A 27,072-nucleotide genomic window follows, 5' to 3' on the forward strand; every position below is an offset into this window, starting at 1 on the left:
GCACTAAAATATCTTTCATAAGGGGTGCATGTCCATCATTTGACCATAAGGTGGCGGTGATCGACTGCTCTTATCATAGTGTAAAGTTAAAAACAGCAAGAGATTCAACGGCACGAAAGGCAGACATTTCATTTTCAGCGACGTGTGATAACAGGTCATATCAGATCGACTGCCTGGTGTACACCTTCCCAAAATTGAAAGTTACCAGAGTACACCTCTTCAGTTCTGCTAACAACTAAAACATGTGGAATTGTATAGAAGTTATACATGCATAATTTACTGACTGGAATCAAACAAACCAGTTGAATAAAAATCAAATCATTTTCTCCACCTACGCCAAATATCCACGATTATCCCAGTAACCTTTCACCAATTCTGCTTTACAGTAACCGCAATTGGGCTCAGCATCATAATACTGTGAATTGCATTCTTCCCCTCATGCACATGCGCAGAGCTGGTTTACGTAAAATAATAGATGCATTTTGAAAGCAAAATAATTTTGATTTACAACCTGGTTGTGAATGATGACCACCTGGTATTATTAAAGGACCTGTAATATTCGTATGAATTTGTAAACGTTGTACTTTCCAACTATGACAATGGTGTGCCTCCTGTCACATGATATGATGAATTGCCAGTCGTCTTTGCAGTGAAACAATGATGAGTCTATTGAATGTATCATTCATTTTCATTTCTATTTAAAGATACTGTGTTGTATTATGATAGCTTTTTGCCATCTAGCTGACACTTGTATTTACTAATATAATTGCCTACTGTTAGCAGTATTGCACACAACTTTTACCAAGCTCTAAATAAAGAAAACACACAGATTATTTTGGATTGTGATCATTGTATGCCAGATTGTTCCTATCTGATAGTCTAGGGGTGGACTTATTAAAAAGAAAATCTTTTCACTAGCACCAAGAGCTGAAAATCCCAATTGGAAAGACTTTATTTACCAGGTTCCAATAGCTAGGACTGCAGACTTCACCGAAATGAACATTACTAATAATTTTAATGAATTTTGTGCATAATGGAGGGAATATGTTGTGTTTCTGTAGACAGGTCTTTCCAACTTAGATGCACCAGTAGGTTACCATACGTACAGTTAAATGTAAGGAAGCTGGTCTTTCCACAGAGAATTATGGTCTGGCAGTGCAGGCTGTTGGATGATGTGGTAAAAGCTGATATACAGAAGCCACAGCTGGATTGCTTTCTGGTAATGAAAAGATGTCTTCGGGCCTACACCCTTCTTCAGAAATGGGGGAGGGGAAGGGGGTTTCTGAAATAAATAGGGAGAGGGGTGAGGCAGATAGAAGATGGACAGAGGAGAAAATAGGTGGAGAAGAGACAGGCAGTCAAAGAGGTGAGGATTGAGCCAGTGAAGGTGACTGTAAGTGGGGAGTTAGGGAGGGGATAGGTCAGTCCAGCGAGGACCGACAGGTCGAGGGGGCGTGATGAGGCTGGTAGCGCTTCCTCCTGTCCCGCAGACCCAAGCAGTTCCCCTCCACTGACACATTCATCCGCTTAGCCGAACTAGTTCTCGCCCTCAACAACTTCTCTTTCAATTCCTCCCACTTCCGACAGACAAAGGGGGTGGCCATGGGTACCCGCACGGGCCCAAGCTATGCCTGCCTCTTTGTAGGTTATGTGAAACAATCCCTCTCTGCACCTACACTGGCCCTAAACCCCACCTCTTCCTCCGTCACATTGATGACTGTATCGGCGCCACCTCATGCTCCTATGAGGAGCTCGAACAGTTCATCCACTTCACCAACACCTTCCACCCCGACCTTAAATTCATCTGGACCATCTCTGATACATCTCTCTCCTTCCTGAACCTCTCTGTTTCCATCTCTGGCAACCACATGGAAAACGATATCATTTCAAGCCCACCAACTCCACAGCTACTGAGAATACACCTCCTCCCACACACCTTCCTGCAAAAGTGCCATCCCCTATTCCCAATTCCTTCACCTCCGCCGCATCTGCGCGCAGGATGAGGCATTCCACTCCTGATCATCACAGATGACCTCATTTTTCAAGGACCACAACTTCCCCTCCTCAGTGGTGAGAATGCCCTCAACCATGTCTCCCACATTTCCCACAACTCATCCCTCACACCTCCTCCCCGCAATAACAACCAAAACAATCCCCTTTGTCCTCACATACCATCCCACCAACCTCCAGATCCAACACATCATCCTCCGACACTTACGCCATCTGCAATCAGACCCCACCACCAGAGACATTTCCCCCCCCACCCATATCTGCTTTCCAGAGGGACCACTCTCTCTGGGACTCCCCTGTCCGCTCCACATTCCCCTCCAGCCCACCAAACTTGGCACTTTTCCCTGCGACTGTAGGAAGTGCTACACCTGCCCCTATACGTCTCCCCTCACCCCCATCCCAGGCCTCAAGAAGACTTTTCACATCAAGCAGGTGTTCACCTGCACATCTGCTAATGTGGTATATTGTATCTGCTGTTTCTGTTGTGGCCTCCTCTATATCGGGGAAACCAAGCGGAGTCTTGGGGACCACTTTGTGGAATGCCTATGCTCAGTTCACAACAAACAACTGCACCTCCCAGCTGCGAACCATTTCAACTCCTCCTCCCATTCCTCAGATGACATGTCCATCCTGGGCCTCCTGCAGGGCCACAATGATGCCACCCAAAGGTTGCAGGTATAATAACTCCTATTCCGTTTGGGAACCCTGCAGCCCAGTGGTATCAATGTGGACTTCACCAGCTTCAAAATCTCCCCTCCCACCCCGCAACCCACTGCATCTCAGAACCAGCACAGCTTGTCCCCGCCTCCCTAACCTGTCCTTCCTCTCACCTATCCACTACTCCCATCTCAAGCCCCACCCCCATCTCCTACCTACTAACCTCATCCCGCACCCTTGACCTGTCCGGATTCCCTGGACTGGCCTATCCCCTCCCTAACTAGACTCACCTTTACTGGCTCCATCCCCACCTCTTTGACCTGTCTGTTTCCTCTCCACCTATCTTATCCTCTATCCATCTTCTATCCGCCTTCCCCTCTCTCCCTATTTATATCAGAACCCCCTTCCCCTCCCCCATTTCTGAAGAAGGGTCTTGGCCCGAAACATCAGCTTTCCTGCTCCTCTGATGCTGCTTGGCCTGCTGTGTTCATCCAGCTCTACATCTTGTTACCTCAGATTCTCCAGCATCTGCAGTTCCCACTAACTCCAAATCAACTACTTTTGTTTATTCTTTGCAGACCAACTGTTTGGCTGCTTGTAAAGTTTGACAGATCTATGAGCTATTCACTGCCTTCAAAAACACTGATGAATTCTGAAACACTCATTATGTTTGAGGTTCAAGGTTTTAATTGATTTACAAGTTTCCAAAGAGTGAATAATTTTTCAGGTGTTTACCAACTGATGTCTGTTTATTTTGCCAATGCACAAAATTCTAAAGATGCTTTTCATTTTTTTAAAAATGTCTATTCAATTGATTTTGTCAGGTGTGTAACATTCTGAAGATTTTGTGCTTTTTTTCAAATATCTTGACAAGTGACATTTGTTTACTTTGATGGAAATTGAAACAATCATACAACGTTTTTGAGTTTTGTGCATGAAGTTGATACAGTGAGTAGGTGGATATCAGGAAGTTGAGGGTGAGTATGGTAGAGATAGGGATTGAAGGGGACGAAGGACTGTGAATGATCAGGGAGTTTGGGTACAGGGTGGGTGAGGGAAGTGAGTGTGAGGGGACTTTGCATTAACCTGTGGATTCAACTTTGTGTGGATAAGCCACAGAACCATTGAAGAGCCAAGCTGCTGTTGCTGGGAATGTTAACTTGGCAGCATGTCACTGCTTTTTTTTCAGCCCAATTCACTTAAAACAGACCTAACTAGCCTAAGACGTTATGGAATTCCAAGCACAAATAACGCTTTCCTTTTCTTTGATCTAATGTCATGAATAGGAACTTTATGAGCTTTTCTTTTGTTTAGAATTTAGAATCCATACAGTGTGGAAACAAGCCATTTGGCCAACAAGTCCACACTGACTACCTGATGAGCATCCCGTGCCTATTCGCCTACCCTATCCATATAACGCTGCATTTCTCATGGCTAATGTACCTCACCTACACAGCCCTGAACACTGCGTGTAATTTAGCATGGCCAATCCACCTAATTTGCTCATCATTGGACTGGGGGAGGAAACCGGGGCAACCAGAGGAAACCCACACTAACAGACACCCACGGGTGTGATTGAACCCAGATTCCTGGCGCTGTGAGGCAGCAGTGAGCCACTATGCCACCCAAAGGCACTAAGAAACTTTTATTTTACATTTGACTAAGAAAATGATAAAACTAATAAAACTAGCAAAAGACTTCTCTATGGATTTTTTGAAACATTTCACTCTTACCATTTTAGCCATCCAATTGTTCACTTATGACAGATTTTGTTTGGTAATAAGTGTCTAGATTTGAGTTAAAAGAGGAAATCTTACAATCCCAGCTGATGATACTAGTGGGCAACTCAGACTCTGGAATGAAATTTGCTTTGCTAGATTCTTTTTAAAAGGTCAATATTGCAGTCTTTCACTGAAACACAGCCACAAGGCTGCAGACTTGGCTTTAATAATAAAACAGAAGTTTATTGTGCACAAGAAATATAAAAAAAAACAAAACAAATGTAATGCAAAATGAAAGATTTCAAACCACACAGCAAAACAAAATCCCAACTATTCTCCAATACCAACATTACAGTCAATCAAACACCAGAGACATTTTCCTTCCCTGTTCAATCTGTAGTTTTGACTGGACAAATTCTCAATTCCTGTCTTGGGAGCTGTGGAATCTTTCTCTTGAATACTCACATAACTGAGAGCTTAGACTATCTCAGTACTTTAATAACGTGCAGAGTTCTAATCAAGCATTTCTGAGCTGTAAATTTCACAGATTACACACTGTCACTGAGGTAACTAATTCCTCAGCTGATCTGAACTAGCTCCTTTTCTCAGACTGACAATTCTTGCCTCTAACCCCGGTCAATTCTTCCTCAAACTGAACTCAAAAGCTTTTGAACTAAATGAAGATGAAAATTTGCTCAACATAGATTCTGCTAGAGTTAATGGCTTATTGTTTTCTCTCTCCTATCAGTATCAACAAACTTCCATTAGCACTCCAGTTGTTGTTGCAGTCACCTGCTCTCTGCTGGTTTAAAATCATGGTTCCAGACAGACTAACTTAATTAAGTTTTAAAGCCTTTACAAAAATAAACCAACACTCACATATAATTAATTATAAATGCAAACTCTAAAAAAATAAATCATACAGCTCTCATTACAGAAAGATATACATTTCTCAAAACTAAAGCAATTTTGAACATAATTTCTACCTGGATCACGGTTATGCCCAAAGCAGAAGTTTCAGGCCTACGTGAATGATTTGCTTTCTTCAGTAAGTCTAATATTAAAGATAAAAGGTAAAGTCACCATGGTTCTAAGCTCTAATAAGAGACTACTGGTAGATGTTTAACCTGAAGGTCACCATTCTTCAGGTGAGAGACAAGGTTACAAAGGAGAGCCTTTCATGGTAACCTCAGCTGGTACGGGAATTGACCCCATGCTGTCAGTGTCACTTTGCATTGCAAACTACTTGTCCACCCAACCGAGCTAACCAAAACACCAAATCTGATACTGATTGTTTGTTTTCTGAATGTGACAAAATAGAACAGGAGCTAAAGAAGACAGTGAAACAATAGCATACACAAAACGTAAAAGACAGAGAATGCTAAAAATAGCCATTGTCTCACAGCTCCTGCAAGGTCCATTGTTCCATACAAGACTGACAACAGCAACAGTAGGTGGAAGGAACCTGCATGTGACTGTAAAGAAGAGCAAAGCAGCACATACCTCCATCTTGGGAATTCAGTACACTTAAAGCATACACCATTGCATTGGAAAAGGTCGTGGCTTCTTCCTTGCTTGCAAAATTTAACCCGTAGACCTGCCGAGCATCTCGCCATTGGTGGAACGTAGGTGTAGCCTGATTGTACTTCAGTCCTTTCACGATGGAGTAGTTTATGACTACCTATGAGCAAAATGCAAACCAAATCAAGAGAAAACATTTTCCGTTGTAATTCTGAACATAATGCATTGTTAGTCTATTCTCCAAAATTGAAAACATATGTTAAATGAATAAGCCCTTTCAAAGTAATATTGGCAGCTCAAGTGTATTAAAAGATGAATAATGTGTACTTGTCATAAGATATGTGGGTATTTTTACTACAAATAAATTAACAAATACTCAGAGGAATGTATTAGAAAGTGGAATTGATAAAATCCTGGAAACTAAGGTGAGGCCACTTCACTTTCTAATACTTTTGACATTATGCCAAGCTACTTCAAACATGTCATAAACTATTTTAGAAGTAATTATAAATTAAATGCTTGGAAAAGACATCATATTAAAATCTTTTAAGCAAAGATCCAATGTTATATGAGTAATGTCGTGGGTTATCAAAATCCCAAGATCATCTAGCTGCTCGTGAACCCAAGCAGAGTTTTAATTTCCATGAGCCAGTAATACTTTCAGAGTTACTCAATGATAAGTCTATTCGTTATTTCAGATGCAGGCCAAAACATTTGCTATTAAAAGAAAATGATCTATCAACAGAATTTAAAGCTTAAATATGAATAAATCATGGAGATGAACTTTCACCAGCTCCAATGAAAAGAGAAAATTTCTGTACCAGTGGCTTTGGAAATAAAACGCCACATTGTTTAACATAAACTCTTGTTTGATAGTCTGCCAATGTGACAGTCAAAATTCTGCTTTTTTTTGGCCTGGCCTGTTCTTGCTCTGAGCAACAGTATTCAGCTTCAGAAAAGTATGATCCCATGAACAGTACTTATAGTATTACAACTGGAGAGGGCTGCTAATCAAAGGGTTAGTTATCAAATAATCAAATGTCGAAATGTTGCTATTTTCATAATTTCTCAATTGACCATTTTTGGTTTTAAATTCTGCTTTTTGGTTTGTTATTAATTGAATGAATGTTACAACAACATTGGGGCCAGTAAAACAAAATCATAGCTGTGCGATTTATTACACTGTAGGCATGTGTTTGAAATCTGCACCTTTAAACAGTTGACTCTGCATAGACCTCATGCAAAGCAAAATGAACTTTAGCACATGCACAAAAAGAAACTCTCATTGGCGTCATACATGACAGTCACATTCTAAATTTTGTAAGGAGTCTCTTAAAATGACTAAATTTAGCAATGGTCACATTTTTGTCTTTTTACTGTGAAAACATTCAATGAAAAGCTATTCCCCAGACAGCTGTGAATGAGGTAAAGATGTAATTTTTAAATTAAAGCCAACGGCCATGTGTTTTTGGCAGAAATACATAAAAAATATAACTCACAGGAGTTTCTTGACATTGAAAGCCTGAAAATAACTTTGTTTTGTTATTTCTGCAAGGACTCAAAGTGCACAACGTTACAGTAGATACTAAGGGCTTGAATTTCAATCTGGGATCAGAACCCTATTATTCAGATAACTTCTGGATGCTGATCCTGTTCCATGTTTGCATCATTTGAATGATGGCATCTTCAAATGTGTTTGTCCTAATTAGACTACCAGCAAGCGTGGTGCTTAATTAAAAGCATCAGGTGCTGCCAGCAGGCAGGGATTGACTCCTAAGTATGATTTTTGCAGGCAGAAAACAGTTACAATGGTGCCTGTCACTGCTTTAAAGAATTGAGCAGGTCGAACTCAAATGGCTAACCTCATGGCGTAGAGAATTGGCCAAGCAGTGAATGAAAAGGTAAAACACCTGATGCAATAAACATAATTGTGAAAATGATTTATTCAGCTAAAAAAAAGTTACTTAATGTCTTTCATCATTGCAACTGAGAGCATTTGAACTAATGTGTGGCACGTTGTGGGGTTTGACAATCTGCAGCTTGAAAATCATTGTCTGTTTTTCATTGTCCATTCTCAAAGAGCTCATAAAGGACCATAATGGGCAGTTGATAGAGGTGAATGAGTTTCTAGTTCCCCTGCTTTCACTTTTAAAATAGCAACATGTCCCAGAAGCATCAGGACATCAATGCAGCATCTGAGAACATGTTGAAAGTTATGGGATAGAACATAGAACATAGAACAGTACAGCACAGAACAGGCCCTTCAGCCCACAATGTTGTGCCGACCATTGATCCTCATGGATGCACCCTCAAATTTCTGTGACCATATGCATGTCCAGCAGTCTCTTAAATGACCCCAATGACCTTGCTTCCACAACTGCTGCTGGCAACGCATTCCATGCTCTCACAACTCTCTGCGTAAAGAACCTGCCTCTGACATCCCCTCTATACTTTCCACCAACCAGCTTAAAACTATGACCCCTCGTGCTAGCCATTTCTGCCCTGGGAAATAGTCTCTGGCTATCGACTCTATCTATGCCTCTCATTATCTTGTATACCTCAATTAGGTCCCCTCTCCTCCTCCTTTTCTCCAATGAAAAGAGACCGAGCTCAGTCAACCTCTCTTCATAAGATAAGCCCTCCAGTCCAGGCAGCATCCTGGTAAACCTCCTCTGAACCCTCTCCAAAGCATCCACATCTTTCCTATAATAGGGCGCCCAGAACTGGACGCAGTATTCCAAGTGCGGTCTAACCAAAGTTTTATAGAGCTGCAACAAGATCTCACGACTCTTAAACTCAATCCCCCTGTTAATGAAAGCCAAAACACCATATGCTTTCTTAACAACCCTGTCCACTTGGGTGGCCATTTTAAGGGATCTATGTATCTGCACACCAAGATCCCTCTGTTCCTCCACGCTGCCAAGAATCCTATCCTTAATCCTGTACTCAGCTTTCAAATTCGACCTTCCAAAATGCATCACCTCGCATTTATCCAGGTTGAACTCCATCTGCCACCTCTCAGCCCATCTCTGCATCCTGTCAATGTCCCGCTGCAGCCTACAACAGCCCTCTACACTGTCAACGACACCTCCGACCTTTGTGTCGTCTGCAAACTTGCTGACCCATCCTTCAATTCCCTCGTCCAAGTCATTAATAAAAATTACAAACAGTAGAGGCCCAAGGACAGAGCCCTGTGGAACCCCACTCACCACTGACTTCCAGGCAGAATATTTTCCTTCTACTACCACTCGCTGTCTTCTGTTGGCCAGCCAATTCTGTATCCAAGCAGCTAAGTTCCCCTGTATCCCATTCCTCCTGACCTTCTGAATGAGCCTTCCATGGGGAACCTTATCAAATGCCTTACTGAAGTCCATATACACCACATCCACAGCTTGACCCTCATCAACCTTACTAGTCACATCCTCAAAAAACTCGATAAGGTTTGTAAGGCATGACCTACCCCTCACAAAGCCGTGTTGACTGTATTTGATCAAGCCATGCTCTTCCAGATGGTCATAAATCTTATCCCTCAGAATCCTTTCTAACACCTTGCAGACGACAGACGTGAGACTTACCGGTCTATAATTGCCGGGGATTTCCCTATTTCCTTTCTTGAAGAGAGGAATTACATTTGCCTCTCTCCAGTCCTCAGGTACGACTCCAGTGGAGAGCGAGGATGCAAAGATCTTCGCAAGTGGCGAAGCAATTGCATTTCTCGCTTCCCAAAGCAGCCGAGGACAAATCTGATCCGGGCCTGGCGACTTGACAATCTTAATGTTTGACAAAATTTTCAGTACATCAGCTTCCTCTATCTCTATCCATTCCAGCATGCACACCTGCTCTTCAAAGGTTTCATTCACTACACAGGTCGTTTCTTTCGTAAAGACAGAAGCAAAAAACTCATTTAGGGCTTCCCCTACCTCCTCAGGCTCCACACACAAGTTCCCTATGCTATCCCTGATCGGCCCTACTCTTTCTTTGACCATTCTCTTATTCCTCACGTAAGTGTAAAATGCCTTTGTGTTTTCCCGGATTCCTTCTGCCAAGCCTTTCTCGTGCCCCCTCCTGGCTCTCCTCAGACCATTTTTGAGCTCCTTCCTTGCCTGCATGTAATCCTCTCTAGCTGAACTTGACCCTAGCTTCCTCCACCTTATGTAAGCTACCTTCTTCCTTTTCACTAGAAGCTCCACCGCTCTCGTCATCCAAGGTTCCTTTATCTTACCCCGTCTTGCCTGTCTCAGAGGGACATATTTACTCATCACTCCCAACAACTGTTCCTTAAACCATCTCCACATGTCTATAGTTCCCTTACCATGGAACAACTGCTCCCAGTCCATGCTTCCTAACTCGTGTCTAATCGCATCATAGTTTCCTCTTCCCCAATTAAATATCCTCCCATTCTGCCTAATCCTCTCCTTCTCCATAGCTATGTAGAATGAGAGAGTGTTATGGTCACTATCACCAAAATGCTCTCCCACCACAAGATCTGATACCTGCCCCGGCTCGTTTCCGAGCACCAAGTCTAGAATGGCCTCTCCCCTCGTCGGCCTGTCAACGTACTGCGTTAGGAAACCCTCCTGAACACACCTTACAAAAACAGCTCCATTCAAATCTTCTGCTCGAAGGAGGTTCCAATCAATATTAGGAAAGTTAAAGTCACCCATTACAACAACCCTACTGCGTCCACACTTTTCCAAAATCTGTCGACCTATGCTTTCTACAATCTCCCTGCTGCTATTGGGGGGCCTGTAGTAAACCCCTAACGAGGTGACTACTCCCTTGCTGTTCCTAATTTCCACCCATACTGACTCAGTAGGCAGATCTTCCTCGACAATGGAAGCTTCTGTAGCTGTGATACCCTCTCTGATTAGTAGTGCTACACCCCCTCCTCTTTTTCCCCCCTCCCTATTCTTTTTAAATGTTCTAAACCCTGGAATATCCAGCAACCATTCCAGCCCATGAGAAACCCATGTCTCTGTTATGGCCACAACATCATAGCACCAGGTACTGATCCATGCTCTAAGTTCATCACTTTTATTCCTGATACTCCTTGCATTAAAGCAAACACACTTTAACCGATCCCTTGGTTCCTTCCCAGGAAAATCCTTCCCACTAGCTGGTCTACCTCTTGCTACTGCCTCACCTGCATCAACGCTCACCTCTGGTATACAGCTCAGGTTCCCACCCCCCTGCCATACTAGTTTAAACCCTCTCGAACTACTCGAGCAAACCTTCCACCCAGGACATTGGTCCCCTTCCAGTTCAGATGCAACCCGTCCTTCTTGTACAGGTCCCACCTTCCCCAGAAGGCATCCCAATTATCAACATATCTGAAACCCTCCCTCCTACACCAGCTGCGTAGCCACGTGTTCAGCTGCGCCCGCTCCCTGTTCCTCACCTCGCTATCTCGTGGCACCGGTAGTAAACCAGAGAACACTACTCTGTTCGTCCTGCTCTGCAGCTTCCATCCTAACTCCCTGAAATCACTTTTTATATCCTCAAACCTATTTCTGGCTATATCATTTGTGCCAATATGTAACACGATTTCTGGCTGTTCACCCTCCCCTTTCAGAACTTTATACACCCGATCGGAGACGTCCCGGACCCTGGCACCAGGGAGGCAACATACCTTCCGGGAATCCCGATCTTGCCCACAAAATCTCCTGTCGATTCCCCTAACTATAGAGTCCCCTACCACGAGTACTTTTCTATTCTGCCCCCTTCCCTTCTTTGCCACAGTGTCAGGCTCAGTGCCAGAGAACTGACTACTATGGCTTTCCTCTGGTAGGTCAACCCCCCCAGCAGTATCCAAAACGGTATACTTATTGCTGAGGGGAATGCCCACAGGGGATCTCTGCACTGTCTGTCTGTCCCCTTTCCTCCCCCTAACTGTAACCCATCTATCCTCGTCCTGAGCCTTAGGAGTGACCAACTCCCGATAACTCCTCTCAATTACCCCCTCTGCCTCCCGAATGATCCGTAGTTCATCCAGCTCCAGCTCCATTTCCCTAACACGGTTTTCAAGGAGCTGTAGCTGGGTGCACTTCCCGCAGATGTAGCCAGCGGAGACGTGTGCCACATCTCCCAACTGCCACATTTTGCAGGAGGAGCAAGCAACTGCCCTAGCATCCATACCCCACTTATCTGAACACCCACTCAATACAGATAGGGTTTCAGATATGTTGATGGACAAAATTGACAACAAAATGGAAACGAGACCACAACTGGATCAACTATGATCTTATTAAATTGTGGAGCACATTTGAAAAGCTAAAAACCCTTCTACCCTTCTGAAGTCTGATGTTCCTCAGAGAACCATACTTCCAATTTGTGCATGCAGCCATTCTTGCCCCCACAGGGAAGTATGTATCAAAAGCTACAAGGCAGCTCTACTGCATCAACTAGTAACGATCAATTAGGAATGACTGCCAAGAAAAAGGTCAGGGCATTGGATTTAGCATTTAGATGACAGTTAGAGACTAATGAAAGGACAATAAGATGGTATTCCAAAAGGATGAAAGTAAATTGGCCAGAGGGGCTTCTTCCTTTAAAATTATCTATGACTTCATTACCTTCTCTGACCCACTCCTGATCTTTCTTTCACACTGGATGATGCTTACAAGAGAAGTTAAGGATACTATTAGATTAGAAGAGGCTTATAATATTACACGAACTGCAGAAAGGTTATTAGAAGTTGATAAAAAGAAGAAATAAAAAACTGCAGCAAATTATCCAGGAACGCAAAAGCAGATAAAAGCTTTTATAGGCAACTAAAATGTAGGATACTAAAGTTAACATTCCCTTAGATGAGAGGAAATAATTTATCATGGGGTGCAAAGAAATGCCCTGAGCTAATTAACAAATATTATAAGCTATGCTTGTCTTCACAGTACAAGACATGTAAGGTAACCGGGTTGAGGGTGTGGGGGGTGGCTAATGTGAGGAAGGTTAAGTACCTATTATCAACACAGAAAATGTATCGAGAATCTTAACAGACAAAAAGCGAACAAAGCCCTCGGACCTGATGAACTGTTTCCCAGCACACTAAAAGAGGTAGCTGCTGAGATATTGGATGCATTGCTTGTGAGTTTTCACAATTCTTAAGATGCCAGAGTAGATCAGGCAGATTGGAATTCAGTAGATGTGACAATTCAGGAAAGCTGGATGGGAAGACAAAGAACCACAGGCCAATGAGCCTTGCATCAGTTGTCCAAAAAATGCTGGTGTCTGTTGCTAAGGAATTCTTAACAGTGCATTTAGAAAATCATAGCTTAATCAGACAAAGTCAACATACATTTATGGAAGAGAAATTGCATTTGACAAGTTCATTAGAGTTTTTTTTTAAGAACGTATCTCATAGGATAAGCAAAGACAAACCAGTTGATGTAGAATACTAGCATTTTGAAAAGACATTCGATAAAGTGACACACCAAGGCTTGAGCATGGTAAGGGCTAATGGAGTTGGGGTGATTATTAGCATGGACAGTGGACTGATTAACGGACAGGAAACAAGGAGTTGGGATATGTGAAACATTTTCCAATCGGCAGGCTGCAGCTAGTGGATTGCTACAAAGATCAGTGTTAGATCTCAATCAGGGCCCTGAGACCAACGTGAATAGAGCATACACATCCAGAAAACAATCTATAATAATGACTGAGAAAAAAAGAATCCAATTTTGCTGATGATACAAAGTTTGGTGGGACTGTAGGTTGTGAGGAGAAAACAAAAAGGCTGCCAAAACATATAGATAATGTGTGGGCAATGAGGTAGCAAATGAAAATCAATGTGGGGAAGTATGAGGTTACTCCATTTGATGGTAACAATAGAAAAGCAGGTTTATTTTTTAAAGTATTGTAGAACAAGTCTTGGGTGTTCACTGTACAAGGAATGTAGGAACTTAACGTGCATGTTCAGCAAACAATTAAAGCAGCGTATGGTATTTTGACCTTTATTACAAGGAGTAAACAGTCTTATGATAATTGTACAGAACCTTGGTGAAAACTGCAGTTTCAATCTTCACAGAATAGAAAGGGTTTAAGAAGGATCAAGGGCAAATGCTGGCAAATGGGACTAGATTAATTTAGGACATTTTATTTGTAACTCAAACCTTTGATACCTCGCAACATCCTAGTAAATCTCTTCTGAACCCTCTCCAGCTTAATAATATCCTTCCCATAACTGGGAAACCGGAACTGGACATGGAATTCCAGAAGATACCACACCAATGTTCTGTGCAACCTCAACTTGGATAATTTAGGATAAACTGGGAAAGTGCACTGGGAAAGTGCGCTGGGAAATGGCAAATGGAGTTTAATATAGATAAATGTTAGGTGTTGCATTTAGGAAAGTCAAATCAAGGTAGGATTTTCATGGTGAATGTTAGGGCCTTATGGAGTGTAGTGGAATAGAGAGACCTTGGAGTTCAGTTGCATGGTTCTCTGAAAGTGGAGTCACAGGTAGACAGGGCAGTGAAGAAGGCTTTTGGCACACTGGCCCTCATCAGTCAGGACACTGAGATATAGCAGTTGGGAAGTTATGTTGCAGTTGTACAGGACATTGGTGAGGCTGCACTGGGAGTGCTGTGTTCGGTTTTGGTCACCTTGCTATAGGAAGGACGTTATTAAACAGAAAGAATGCAGAAGCAATTTAAAGGATGTTGCCAGGACTCAAGGAACTGAGTTATAGGGAGAAGTTGGACAAGCTAGGACCTTTTTCTTTACAGCATAGGAGACCGAGGATAGATCTTATAGAAGTGTACAAGATCATGAGAGGCATGGACAGGATGAATGCACTCAGTCTTTTTTCCAGGGTTGGGAAATCGAGGACTAGAGGGCATCAGTTTAAGGTAAGAGGGGAAAGAATACATGGGAGCCTAAGGGGCAACTTTTTTTTTTACAGAGCGGGCAGTACACATATGGAATGAGCTATCAGTGGAAATGGTTGAGGCGGGTACATTAACAACATTTAAAAGGCATTTGGATGAATACATCGACAGGAAAGATTTAGAAGGATGTGGGCAACTTCAGGGAAATGGGGTTAGCGTGGATAAACATTTTGGTTGGCATGGGCCAGTCTGGGCCAAAGTACCTGTCTCCATGCTGTTAAGACTCTCTGACTCTGTCTGTGGTTGGCGTGGACTAGTTGGACAAAAGAGCCTGTTTCTGGGCCATGCATCTCTGTGAGTCTATACAAAAAACATATTATACTTATGCTGAAGATGGTGCTGAGGTGTGAGAACTGTCCAAAAGTGACAGGTTAAATAGATTGAGCCTACACTTAAAGAATGAGAAGTGATCACATAAAAACATACAGAGTAGCTCCTGAAAGTTGATCGGCCCCATCCACAGCATGCTCCCTCTGACTAGAGAATCAAGAACACTGGAACATACTCTCAGAATAAGGGTCAATCATTGAGGACTGAAAGTTAGAGAAATTTCTTCAAAGGGTTGTGAAATGTTTGGAACTTTCTAATACTGAGTACACTTAATGCTGAGAAAGACAATTTTTGAACTTTCAATAAATCAAGAAATAGGAGTTGGGATGTTATGTTGAGGTTGTACACGACATCGGTGAGGCCTCTTCTGGAATACTGTGTCCAGTTCTGGCTGCCTAGTTACAGGAAGGATATGGTCAAGCTGGAAAGGGTTCAGAAGAGACTTATCAGGATGTTGCCAGGTATGGAAGATGTGAGTTATAAAGAAAGGCTGGATAGGCTGGTAATTTGATAACTGAAGTGGGGACCTTATATAAGTTTATAAAATATGAGGGGTATAAATAAGGTTAATGGTAGTTGTCTTTTGTCCAAGATGGGGGATTTCAAGACTAAGGGATAGATTTTTCAGGCGAGAGGAGAGAGATTTAAAAAAAAGACATGAAGGGCAAATTTTTATACATTCTGCTCCATTTGCCATGGTCTTCAACGTCATTCAAGTGAGTTTCATTTAGTAGCAAATATGGCATTTTTTTCCATCAACGTCTGGACTTCCTTTTAAGTACAAATAGTTTTGCTTTTACAGTGAGCATTATTTTTTCAAAAGCTATGCAGCACTTGGATCAGTTAATATGACCTTTTGTTTTATCGTCTGTTGCATTAATCATTAACAAATGACTCATTCACATTGCAAAAGCTTTGAATGTATTAACAACTTGACAGACCATCCATGTTTCAACAGCACAACTATTCTTAGAACTTGCCCAATGTCAGCCATCAAATACCTTGCTTAGCATTTAAGTATTACTTATTGTCAGCATATTCTGCTTCTTCTAAGTTTTTTTTACAGTACTACCGATGTTACAGCCCAGTGTCTTTTGCACATGAACGCGCAGTAGCATAAGGTAATCCATTCATAGTTCTGTGCACAGCAAGTTCCCAATTCTAGCCCTGTCACACAGAATCATAGAATCCCTCTGGAAGCAGGCCACTTGGCCCATTGAGTCCACACTGACCTTCCAAACAGCATCCCACTCAAACCCACCCCTTCCTTGTGACCATGCATTCCCCATAATTGATCCACCTAGCCTGCATATCCGTGGACACTATGGACAATTTAGCATGGACAATCCATCTAACCTGCACATTTTTGGTCTGTAGGAGGAAACCGGAGTACTCGGAGGAAACCCATGAAGACACGTGGAGAATGTGCAAACTCCATCCAGACAGTCGCCGAAGGCTGGATTTTAACCCAGGTCCCTGGCACTGTGAGGCAGCAGTGCTAACCACTGAGAAACTGTGCCGCCATAGGGAAAATGAGAAGGAATATATACTGAATTAATCTTGACTGCTCTCTGCATACCTTCAGAGGCTGATTGCATTTTGGAATTAGCAGAATGTAAGGAAGGAACAGATCACTTACAGAATTTCACAACTGGGGTATGCTGGGTGGCGCTGGGCTCTTTAAACATCTGTATATATTTTTATTTGCTGTGAATTGATGCATAGTTATTTCTCATGAGGGTATCATTTATCAAAAGCAAATTATTATTACAAATAAGTAGCCTATATTGCAAATAACTGTAGCTGTATCTAATGGCACTTTATAGGATCAAAGCATAGGTAGGAGGTGGTGTGTAGCTAGAATTCCAGAATAATTACTGCCATTCGTTTATCTTTGTAAGAGTAAAAAATCTGAAGCACTGGATTATGATGCAAATTCTTGATATGGAAGTCAGAGTGTGTGACTGGCCACTTCAGCTCATCACTGAGCACACAACAGTATCTCAGGGTTTGACCCCTGGGCAATAGCACATACATTCCTCATCCAGGTACCGTGGCATTTAATAACTGCAAACCTCTCAGGATCCTCATGGCACAATCCCAAACAATGTGCTGGGCACTTAGGAAACACACATCTGCACTGAGGATGCCCTGACAATGAGTACTGAAAGGCTACTGCAAAGTTACAAGGTGCAGGTGTCGATATTGGTCTGGGGTGCACAAAGTCAGAAATCACATGACACCAGGTTAGAGTCCAACAGATTTATTTGACAACACAAACTTTTGGAGTGTGGCGCCTTCACTAGCTGAAGTGAGAAAGAAGCACACAGAACCCAGAATTTATTAATACAAGATCAAATGGTCACACTACTGATGAGGATGTATTAAACGAACTGAAGATGCTGTTAATTCTTTAATCAGTTAGAAGGTTTTAATTGATTAATATGTCTGTGTAAATCCCTGCATTTCTTTCAAGTCACTGTCCTGTGAAAACTAAAGGCCTTATCAGTGTAAAGAAAAGGTGACATTTTAGGTCAGACAATATGTTTTAGCTGTGAGGCCTTGTTTAAATCTGTTTGTGTATTGGTTTGGAGTCAGACTGGTTTTATTTCTAAGGTAGAAAATTATAAAACATTACATTGACTGATGAGTTATAAATTGTGCTTTTTGAACAAAATAGAACGTATCTGTAAATATAGATTCACACGTGTGTGAGGGGGGTGAGAGAGAAAGAGAGTGTGTGTGTGTGTGTGTGTGTGTGTCTGTGTATGTGTGCATCTGAGTCTGAGTGGGGGGGGGCGGGGAGAGAGAGAGAGAGAGAGAGAGAGAGAGAGAGAGAGAGAGAGAAAGAGAGAGAGACTATGTGCGCTTGACAGACAGTATGTGTATGAGAGAGGATCTGTGTGAGTGAGAGAGAGTGTGAGTGAGTGTGACAGTGTATAGTGTGCTGGGGTCACCTGTTGTGTGACATGAACCCAAAATCCTATTTAAGGCCATCTTCATGGATACTGAACTTGGCTATCAGCCTCTGTTCAGCGAGTCTATGTTGTTGTGTATCCTGAAGTCCACCTTGGAGGATGTTTACCTAAAGACCCAAGACCGAGTGTCCATGACTGTTGAAATGTTCCCCCACTGGGAGGGAACAAGAATGTTCCCTGTCAGATCTTTGACATGGACATTACCAATCACACATTGGGAAAATCACCCACCAGGTGCACAGCAGATACTCATGTGACTCGGCCAACATTGTCTATCTCATACGCTGCAGGCAAGGATGCCCCGAGGCACAGTACATTGTTGAAACCGTGCAGACACTGTGACAATGGATGAATGGACACCACGCAACAATTGCCAGACAGGCGTATTCCCTCCTAGTAGGGGACACTTGAGTGGTCGAGGACATTTGGCCTCGGATCTTCGGGTAAAGATCCTCCAAGATGAACTTCAGAATACTCGATAATGCAGAGTCACCGAGCAGAGGCTAATAGTAAAATTCGGTACCCTTGAGGATAGCCTCAGCTGTGATCTTGGGTTCATGTCGCACTATAGGTGACCTTAACACGCTATACACTCTCTCACACACACACACACAGATCCTCCCATACACACATGTGAATCTATGGGGTGAATTCATATTTGCAGATACATTCTACTTTGTTCAAAAAGCGCACAATTTATAGACAGTCAGTCAATGTGGCATTTTATAAATACCTACTTTAGAAACAAAACCAGCCTGACTCCAAACCAAAACACAAACAGGTTCTAAACAAAGCCTCACACCTAACACGCATTGTCTGACCTAAAATGTCACCTCTTCTTTACAGTGGTAAAACCTTTAGTTGTCACAGGATAGTGACTTGAAATAAATTTGGGGATTTACATATACATATTAATCAATTAAAACCTTCTAACTGAATAAAGATTTAACAGCACCTCCTGTTTGTTTAATTAATTCTGATCAGTTGTTGAACTTTTTGATCTTTTACTTGTAAATTCTGTGTTCTGTGCGCTTCTTTCTCACATCAGCTGACATTGGGACTACACTCCGAAAGCCTGTGTCTTCAAAAAAACCTGATGGGCTATATCCTGGTGGTGTGTGATTTCTGACAAAGTTACAGGGACAGACATGCAGCTCATGAATGGGGCCAGGCTGCTTGCTTGCTCTCTCAGCACTTGTTCTTTTAATGCTTACCTCACAGCATCCACACCTGTTCTTGCCTTGCCTTGCTCTCCCTATTAGCACAGTCTATCAACCAGAAAGAATGGTGGATGTTGAATTTTCTTGAGAGTTTTGGGGACAAATGAACCCATTTTCCCCTACCCCCACTTTTTTTTGTATAACCCTGCAATGCACTCACTCCCATGAAAAATTGGTGTTTTTTATACATTTCACAAGTTGGAACAATAGAAGCAGCCTGGATGGGAATGGCCAGCTCTCAGACCAGGATTTCTAGATTTTGTTTCAGTTTTTAGGGTCAGCTTTAAGCAGTTGCTGTTTTGCTCTTGAAGCAGAAGCTATCTTTTCCCTGTGTCAGTTACAGCTAGGTTTCTCCCTGCTGCTGGTCCACCTGTGAGACAAATCTACTTTTCTGAATCTGCCTCTTTGTCAAAGAGTGTGTTTATGGATGTTACCATGTTGGAACAGTAAATTAGTAATTATCCTGTTAAGTTTTCCAATAGAGTTAATTTTCTTTCTTTGGTTGTATTATAATTTTAGTGTTTAAATAAATTGTGTTTTGCCCAACACTGAGCAGTTTGACCAATCAAATTGCATCCGGAACACAGCACATTACAACAGCCTTTAAAAATAAGAAAAAGTTAGGGTCTAGGCTACATTTCTGAAAATATTTTGGGGGACGGGTCTGGCCTGATCCATAACAAACATGAAATAGTAAGATTCCACTGTATAATGTACTTCAAAGTTTCTACAGTAACATTTTTTGAAAAATCACAGAAAGAACTTCAAAATCTTGAGTCGTTGAGCCTCCTCCTTTATTTCTAAACTTTCTATCAAAACTTTCAAAATAGTCTAATCAACTTGAAAGGTAGTCAATAAAAACACAAGTTTTCAACAAATACCTTTTTAGGTCTACAAATAGAGATAGAGGGCAATTTGTTAATATGACCTTTACCAATCCACATCTAAATAATGTTACAACTGAAGAAAAATTTAAATTTCACTGTGAAGAAATTCATTTTGATCCAAAATCCATGTTGGATTAAGATTTTTACACTGACAATTGTAGATGAACTCAAATTATCAGGCACATGAACTTAAAAGGGTATGCTACTGTCAACATCATGACAACATTATAAAGGAATGTGAAGGCTCCACTTTATTTTGTTGCTGTCCTTGTAATATCCACAAGACAAAAGAGAGCAAGTCACTGTATACAGTTGAATCATTGCCAGGCATTCTTCTACAATTATTTTTACTAGAAAATGCCTCCAAAATTGTTGGTATTAATGCTGTGTTTATAAAGCGTAATTTATGAAATCACAGAGCCTGAAGAACACTACCCTGAAAATCCTTAGGTCAACACCGTAGAAATTTCACTACCTTACCATTGTGTACCTTGCTTGGAAATTAAGAATGCAGCTCTAAAATGTCAGATAATTCCAAGATTCAAAACTTAAGAAGTAATGAGATGAGGTTCGCAGAATCGAAAGGCCTTTCCAACAGAGCAAAAACTGGAAAAGGACATAAGGAGAGTTTTCTCCTCATAAAATATAGGGTTTTTGGCATATATCCCAGTCAAAATAATGAGTACTGTTTTAATATAGAAAGGAACTAAATAGGAAGATAAAACAACAGTAGTTTTAGTTTTGGGTGGTTTTAGTAACCAGTACATTAGCCATATGCCATGTTCAAGAGTTGACAGTGCAGAGCTTGACTAACTACATTTTTGAATCAGTGAGTAATAAGTCGGAGATACAGTTATTAGACATGTGGTCTTAATATGCATTCTCACAGTAGGCATATATACTATAATTTTCTTGTGCATTTAATATTAACACTATAAGGTGAAATCATACTGTGCGAATTCTCTTTGTTGTGTTTGTTTTACCTCCTTGGTTACTGCTAAAATTACACGCAACATGGAAGTGTAAGCTGGAATTCAGCACCATGGAAACACTAACAGCATTCATTAGAAATTTCACCTTCAGCTGGCCCATAAGACAACCTGTCTGAGCAAGTGAGATCAGCTGCCTGTCACACTTCTCACTCAATTATCTTTCTAATAATAGGTAGAGTGGAGATGGGAACTGTCATTGTGTTCCATAGTGTGGGAGAAAGTAAACCCGATTAATAAAACACAACAATAACAGGGCATAACACTATGGAGAGCCAGCGGCATCCAATCACAGATAATAGAGATAATGGGAACTGCAGATGCTGGAGATTCCAAGATAATAAAATGTGGGGCTGGATGAACACAGCAGGCCAAGCAGCATCTCAGGAGCACAAAAGCTGACGTTTCGGGCCGAGACCCTTCATCAGAGAGGGGGATGGGGGGAGGGAACTGGAATAAATAGGGAGAGAGGGGGAGGCGGACCGAAGATGGAGAGTAAAGAAGATAGGTGGAGAGGGTGTAGGTGGGGAGGTAGGGAGGGGATAGGTCAGTCCAGGGAAGACGGACAGGTCAAGGAGGTGGGATGAGGTTAGTAGGTAGCTGGGGATGCGGCTTGGGGTGGGAGGAAGGGATGGGTGAGAGGAAGAACCGGTTAGGGAGGCAGAGACAGGTTGGACTGGTTTTGGGATGCAGTGGGTGGGGGGGAAGAGCTGGGCTGGTTGTGTGGTGCAGTGGGGGCAGGGGATGAACTGGGCTGGTTTAGGGATGCAGTGGGGGAAGGGGAGATTTTGAAACTGGTGAAGTCCACATTGATACCATATGGCTGCAGGGTTCCCAGGCGGAATATAAGTTGCTGTTCCTGCAACCTTCGGGTGGCATCATTGTGGCAGTGCAGGAGGCCCATGATGGACATGTCATCAAGAGAATGGGAGGGGGAGTGGAAATGATTTGCGACTGGGAGGTGCAGTTGTTTGTTACAAACTGAGCGGAGGTGTTCTGCAAAGCGGTCCCCAAGCCTCCGCTTGGTTTCCCCAATGTAGAGGAAGCCGCACCGGGTACAGTGGATGCAGTATACCACATTGGCAGATGTGCAGGTGAACCTCTGCTTAATGTGGAATGTCATCTTGGGGCCTGGGATGGGGGTGAGGGAGGAGGTGTGGGGACAAGTGTAGCATTTCCTGCGGTTGCAGGGGAAGGTGCCGGGTATGGTGGGGTTGGAGGGCAGTGTGGAGCGAACAAGGGAGTCACGGAGAGAGTGGTCTCTCCGGAAAGCAGACAGGGGAGGGGATGGAAAAATGTCTTGGGTGGTGGGGTCGGATTGTAAATGGCGGAAGTGTCGGAGGATAATGCGTTGTATCCGGAGGTTGGTAGGGTGGTGTGTGAGAACGAGGGGGATCCTCTTTGGGCGGTTGTGGCGGGGGCGGGGTGTGAGGGATGTGTCGCGGGAGATGCGGGAGACGCGGTCAAGGGCGTTCTCAATCACCGTGGGGGGAAAGTTGCGGTCCTTAAAGAACTTGGACATCTGGGATGTGCGGGAGTGGAATGTCTTATCGTGGGAGCAGATGCGGCGGAGGCGGAGGAATTGGGAATAGGGGATGGAATTTTTGCAGGAGGGTGGGTGGGAGGAGGTGTATTCTAGGTAGCTGTGGGAGTCGGTGGGCTTGAAATGGACATCAGTTACAAGCTGGTTGCCTGAGATGGAGACTGAGAGGTCTCCATCTCAGGCAACCAGCTTGTAACTGATGTCCATTTCAAGCCCACCGACTCCCACAGCTACCTAGAATACACCTCCTCCCACCCACCCTCCTGCAAAAATTCCATCCCCTATTCCCAATTCCTCCGCCTCCGCCGCATCTGCTCCCACGATAAGACATTCCACTCCCGCACATCCCAGATGTCCAAGTTCTTTAAGGACCGCAACTTTCCCCCCACGGTGATTGAGAACGCCCTTGACCGCGTCTCCCGCATCTCCCGCGACACATCCCTCACACCCCGCCCCCGCCACAACCGTCCCAAGAGGATCCCCCTCGTTCTCACACACCACCCTACCAACCTCCGGATACAACGCATTATCCTCCGACACTTCCGCCATTTACAATCCGACCCCACCACCCAAGACATTTTTCCATCCCCTCCCCTGTCTGCTTTCCGGAGAGACCACTCTCTCCGTGACTCCCTTGTTCGCTCCACACTGCCCTCCAACCCCACCATACCCGGCACCTTCCCCTGCAACCGCAGGAAATGCTACACTTGTCCCCACACCTCCTCCCTCACCCCCATCCCAGGCCCCAAGATGACATTCCACATTAAGCAGAGGTTCACCTGCACATCTGCCAATGTGGTATACTGCATCCACTGTACCTGGTGCGGCTTCCTCTACATTGGGGAAACCAAGCGGAGGCTTGGGGACCGCTTTGCAGAACACCTCCGCTCAGTTCGTAACAAACAACTGCACCTCCCAGTCGCAAACCATTTCCACTCCCCCTCCCATTCTCTTGATGACATGTCCATCATGGGCCTCCTGCACTGCCACAATGATGCCACCCGAAGGTTGCAGGAACAGCAACTTATATTCCGCCTGGGAACCCTGCAGCCATATGGTATCAATGTGGACTTCACCAGTTTCAAAATCTCCCCTTCCCCCACTGCATCCCTAAACCAGCCCAGTTTGTCCCCTCCCCCCACTGCACCACACAACCAGCCCAGCTCTTCCCCCCCCACCCACTGCATCCCAAAACCAGTCCAACCTGTCTCTGCCTCCCTAACCGGTTGTTCCTCTCACCCATCCCTTCCTCCCACCCCAAGCCACACCCCCAGCTACCTACTAACCTCATCCCACCTCCTTGACCTGTCCGTCTCCCCTGGACTGACCTATCCCCTCCCTACCTCCCCACCTACACCCTCTCCACCTATCTTCTTTACTCTCCATCTTCGGTCCGCCTCCCCCTCTCTCCCTATTTATTCCAGTTCCCTCCCCCCATCCCCCTCTCTGATGAAGGGTCTAGGCCCGAAACGTCAGCTTTTGTGCTCCTGAGATGCTGCTTGGCCTGCTGTGTTCATCCAGCCCCACATTTTATTATCTTGGCATCCAATCACACTCTGGATGTAAAAGGAACAGATCTGTTTGAGAGTGTTAATGTCTCCAGCAATCACTCTGACAAGGTACTGCTTGGAACTGCTGAATAAATGACTAGGAATGCGTTCACGTTGGAAATTTAAAATTTGCTGAAAGAGAAAGAGAGAAAGGTATCACACCAAGTGGTGCTGAAATGACTTTAAAGCATCTTGTGCTCTGACGAAGAGTCATCTAACCTCAGAATGTTAGCTTGCTCTCTCTCCATGGATGCTCCCTGATCCGCTGTGATGTCCAGCATTTTTGCTTTCAATATAGTTTCTGGTATCTGCAGTAATTTACTCCTCTAAAGCACCTTCATTTAAGTGGAAACTGTGGATAATCAAAATACCTCTGTGCTATACAGGAGACCAAATAATCTCTTTCTATGTTGTAAGAATTCAGGTTTCTGAAGGTTGGAAGGATAACCATATATAGAGGTGGTTAAATAATTCATTCAATTTTATGGACAGAATAATGAATCATGTAATGCTATATTGATTTCATAGAATTACCATAACTGAAAAGGAACACACAATATAGAGTTTTATGTTTGTAGGCAGTTCACCTGTGGTCATCAGATCCATTCAGCAATCTGAATAAATTAAGTGCAATCCATGACACTACAGTTGTAAATGGTCTATTAGAAACAAAGACCTATACCTTGTTCATAAATATTCTGAGAACAGAAACAGGATTGTTTAATTGTGTTAGAGATAATAGGAACTGCAGATGCTGGAGAATCCGAGATAACAAAGTGTGAAGCTGGATGAACACAGCAGGCCAAGCAGCATCTCAGGAGCACAAAAGCTGACGTTTCGGGCCTACACCCTTCATCCCTCATTCAAACTTCAATCCTCACCACAGCAACAAGGAGATTGTCAAAGCTAGTTCAGACTTTCTACTTACTTGTTGATCCTGTAGTTTCATTCCAACTACTCGGAAGGTATTGTTAGAGGTGTTGTGATAGATGTTGACTCTACTGAACCCTTGTTGTCCAGGTTTGGCTGGGACCCACTTTTTGCTTGAATCATCATAGACCATAACTGAGGCCCGTGCTTGGCAGATGCTCTGTTCACTGAAAAAGAAGACAGCAATTCGCCATTTCTGGAAGCAGCACTCATACAAATATTAACACATAACAGCACGAGTCCAGGGATGGAGCTGAAGTACATTTCAATATAAGCTGCAAAAGATGACAACTGTAATACCACTGTTTGGCCGTGACAAGAGAACAACTGGATTTCACCATAAAGTATTTCAGAATGGCCAGTACATCAGTTAAATATCTGAATGTTTCCCTGCTACTTTAAAAGGATCCTTCCACCTGTGACATGGCTTCCTTTAAAAGGAATTTTACGCAAGTATTTCAATAGAATGCTGTATGTTTCTGCAAGTCCAGTAGTCAATGGCCTTATTGCCACACCAGAATAAAATGAAGCATGCACATTAACAAGCAATAGCTTAAGACAATCTCATCTTTCCTGGTTTGCGTCAACATAAATCAATACTGTGTTTGCATCCTTTCACTCTTTCTTATAACATATAGCATTTAAAATTGATTCTTGGCTAAACTGCATCCAGTTGCTGCTATCCTTTAATCAAAAACAAGATACACTGTGAAATTCACAGTGTGGAGTCTTCTAGAGGTCTAAAGCAAGCTCTGCAAGCAAATTGGCTGTTAAGAATTTTTGCTGTGGAAATCAGAAAGGTTACCTGGCGACTTTAGTTTGCCACTTGCTCCGAAGAGCCTCCATGCAGGACACAAAGCACTGTCATTTCAAAGCACAGTCCATGGGCACCAGACACTTGCACCCAAATCCACTGACATTGGCATTTGATTGTGCCAGCCTCTTAAGAACTCTCATGGTACATCTATATGTTAATGCTCCACTTTGGGTGCAACAGTAACTATCATTATAATGCTGCAGTAAGGATATTTGCACGCTCAGGGACATGCACTGAGGTCAAGGACTTGACCAGGCTGCATCTCTGGGCTGTTTATTTGCACTGTTAGTGCTCATTCACTACGAGCCTACCTTGATACTCATTGCATCTCTGCCTTGTCTTGCTTTTTTGCACCCTCCGGGAAACTTCCTTTGAAACTCAACAAAATTGACACTTAGCTCAAAAAAGCACAATATTGAGCCCACTGTCTCTATTATTGATGACTTCACTACAAGCCAATTTGTGCATTTTTACAATGAAGGTGTAGACATTTTATTTTGTTCACCTATTCAATGCTCCCAATGCAGAGCTGTACGTAAAAGGGAGGCTGAAAGTATGCAGTCCTGTGTCTGACTGCACTGCCCTTCAGCACTGCTTCTCACTGGGAACAGCATCATAAATTTACACGTGTGTACTTAGCTGGCTTTATCTGGCTGTGACGGGCGATTTTGTGCTCAATTCAAGATTTCTGGTCTGGAAGTAAGCCTCTGTGTAGAAAGTGAAATCTTTTCTTCCGTTCGAATTTTACCGTAACCCCATCAGAATTTAGAATTAGAGTGAGCATGAACCTAGACAATCAGTGAATTTAGATTCCTGAAATGACATCCAGGAAATAGTATTTCACTATTTATGGAAATGACATAATCTACACATAGGCTTAAAAACTTGGTATTAGGAACAGCTGTGATGAATGCTATAAAACCAACATCATTGTATTGGTATATCAGTGACAAATTTGCAGAATAATCAGATGTGGATTCATGCTCGTGAGTTCCACACTAGGAGTTTGCCCTCCATAACTGGAGAGTAGTCGA

The 27,072-nt window shown here is 43.1% G+C and overlaps 1 protein-coding gene across 3 annotated transcripts in view; it reads right to left on the bottom strand.

Moving 5' to 3' along the window:
* Positions 1-27,072, bottom strand: part of LOC125455542 (ena/VASP-like protein) — a 273,330-nt gene that overhangs the window by 87,652 nt on the left and 158,606 nt on the right. For all 3 annotated transcript variants that reach the window (XM_059649104.1, XM_059649105.1, XM_059649103.1), the window contains exons 2-3: positions 25,220-25,388; positions 5,892-6,069 (exon numbers count right to left, since the gene is read on the bottom strand). In XM_059649104.1, coding sequence (XP_059505087.1) covers positions 5,892-6,069; positions 25,220-25,388 — 347 coding nt within the window. The remainder of the gene's footprint in view (positions 1-5,891; positions 6,070-25,219; positions 25,389-27,072) is intronic.

This window comes from Stegostoma tigrinum, chromosome 10 (genome assembly GCF_030684315.1).
Source record: "Stegostoma tigrinum isolate sSteTig4 chromosome 10, sSteTig4.hap1, whole genome shotgun sequence".
Taxonomy (NCBI): domain Eukaryota; kingdom Metazoa; phylum Chordata; class Chondrichthyes; order Orectolobiformes; family Stegostomatidae; genus Stegostoma; species Stegostoma tigrinum.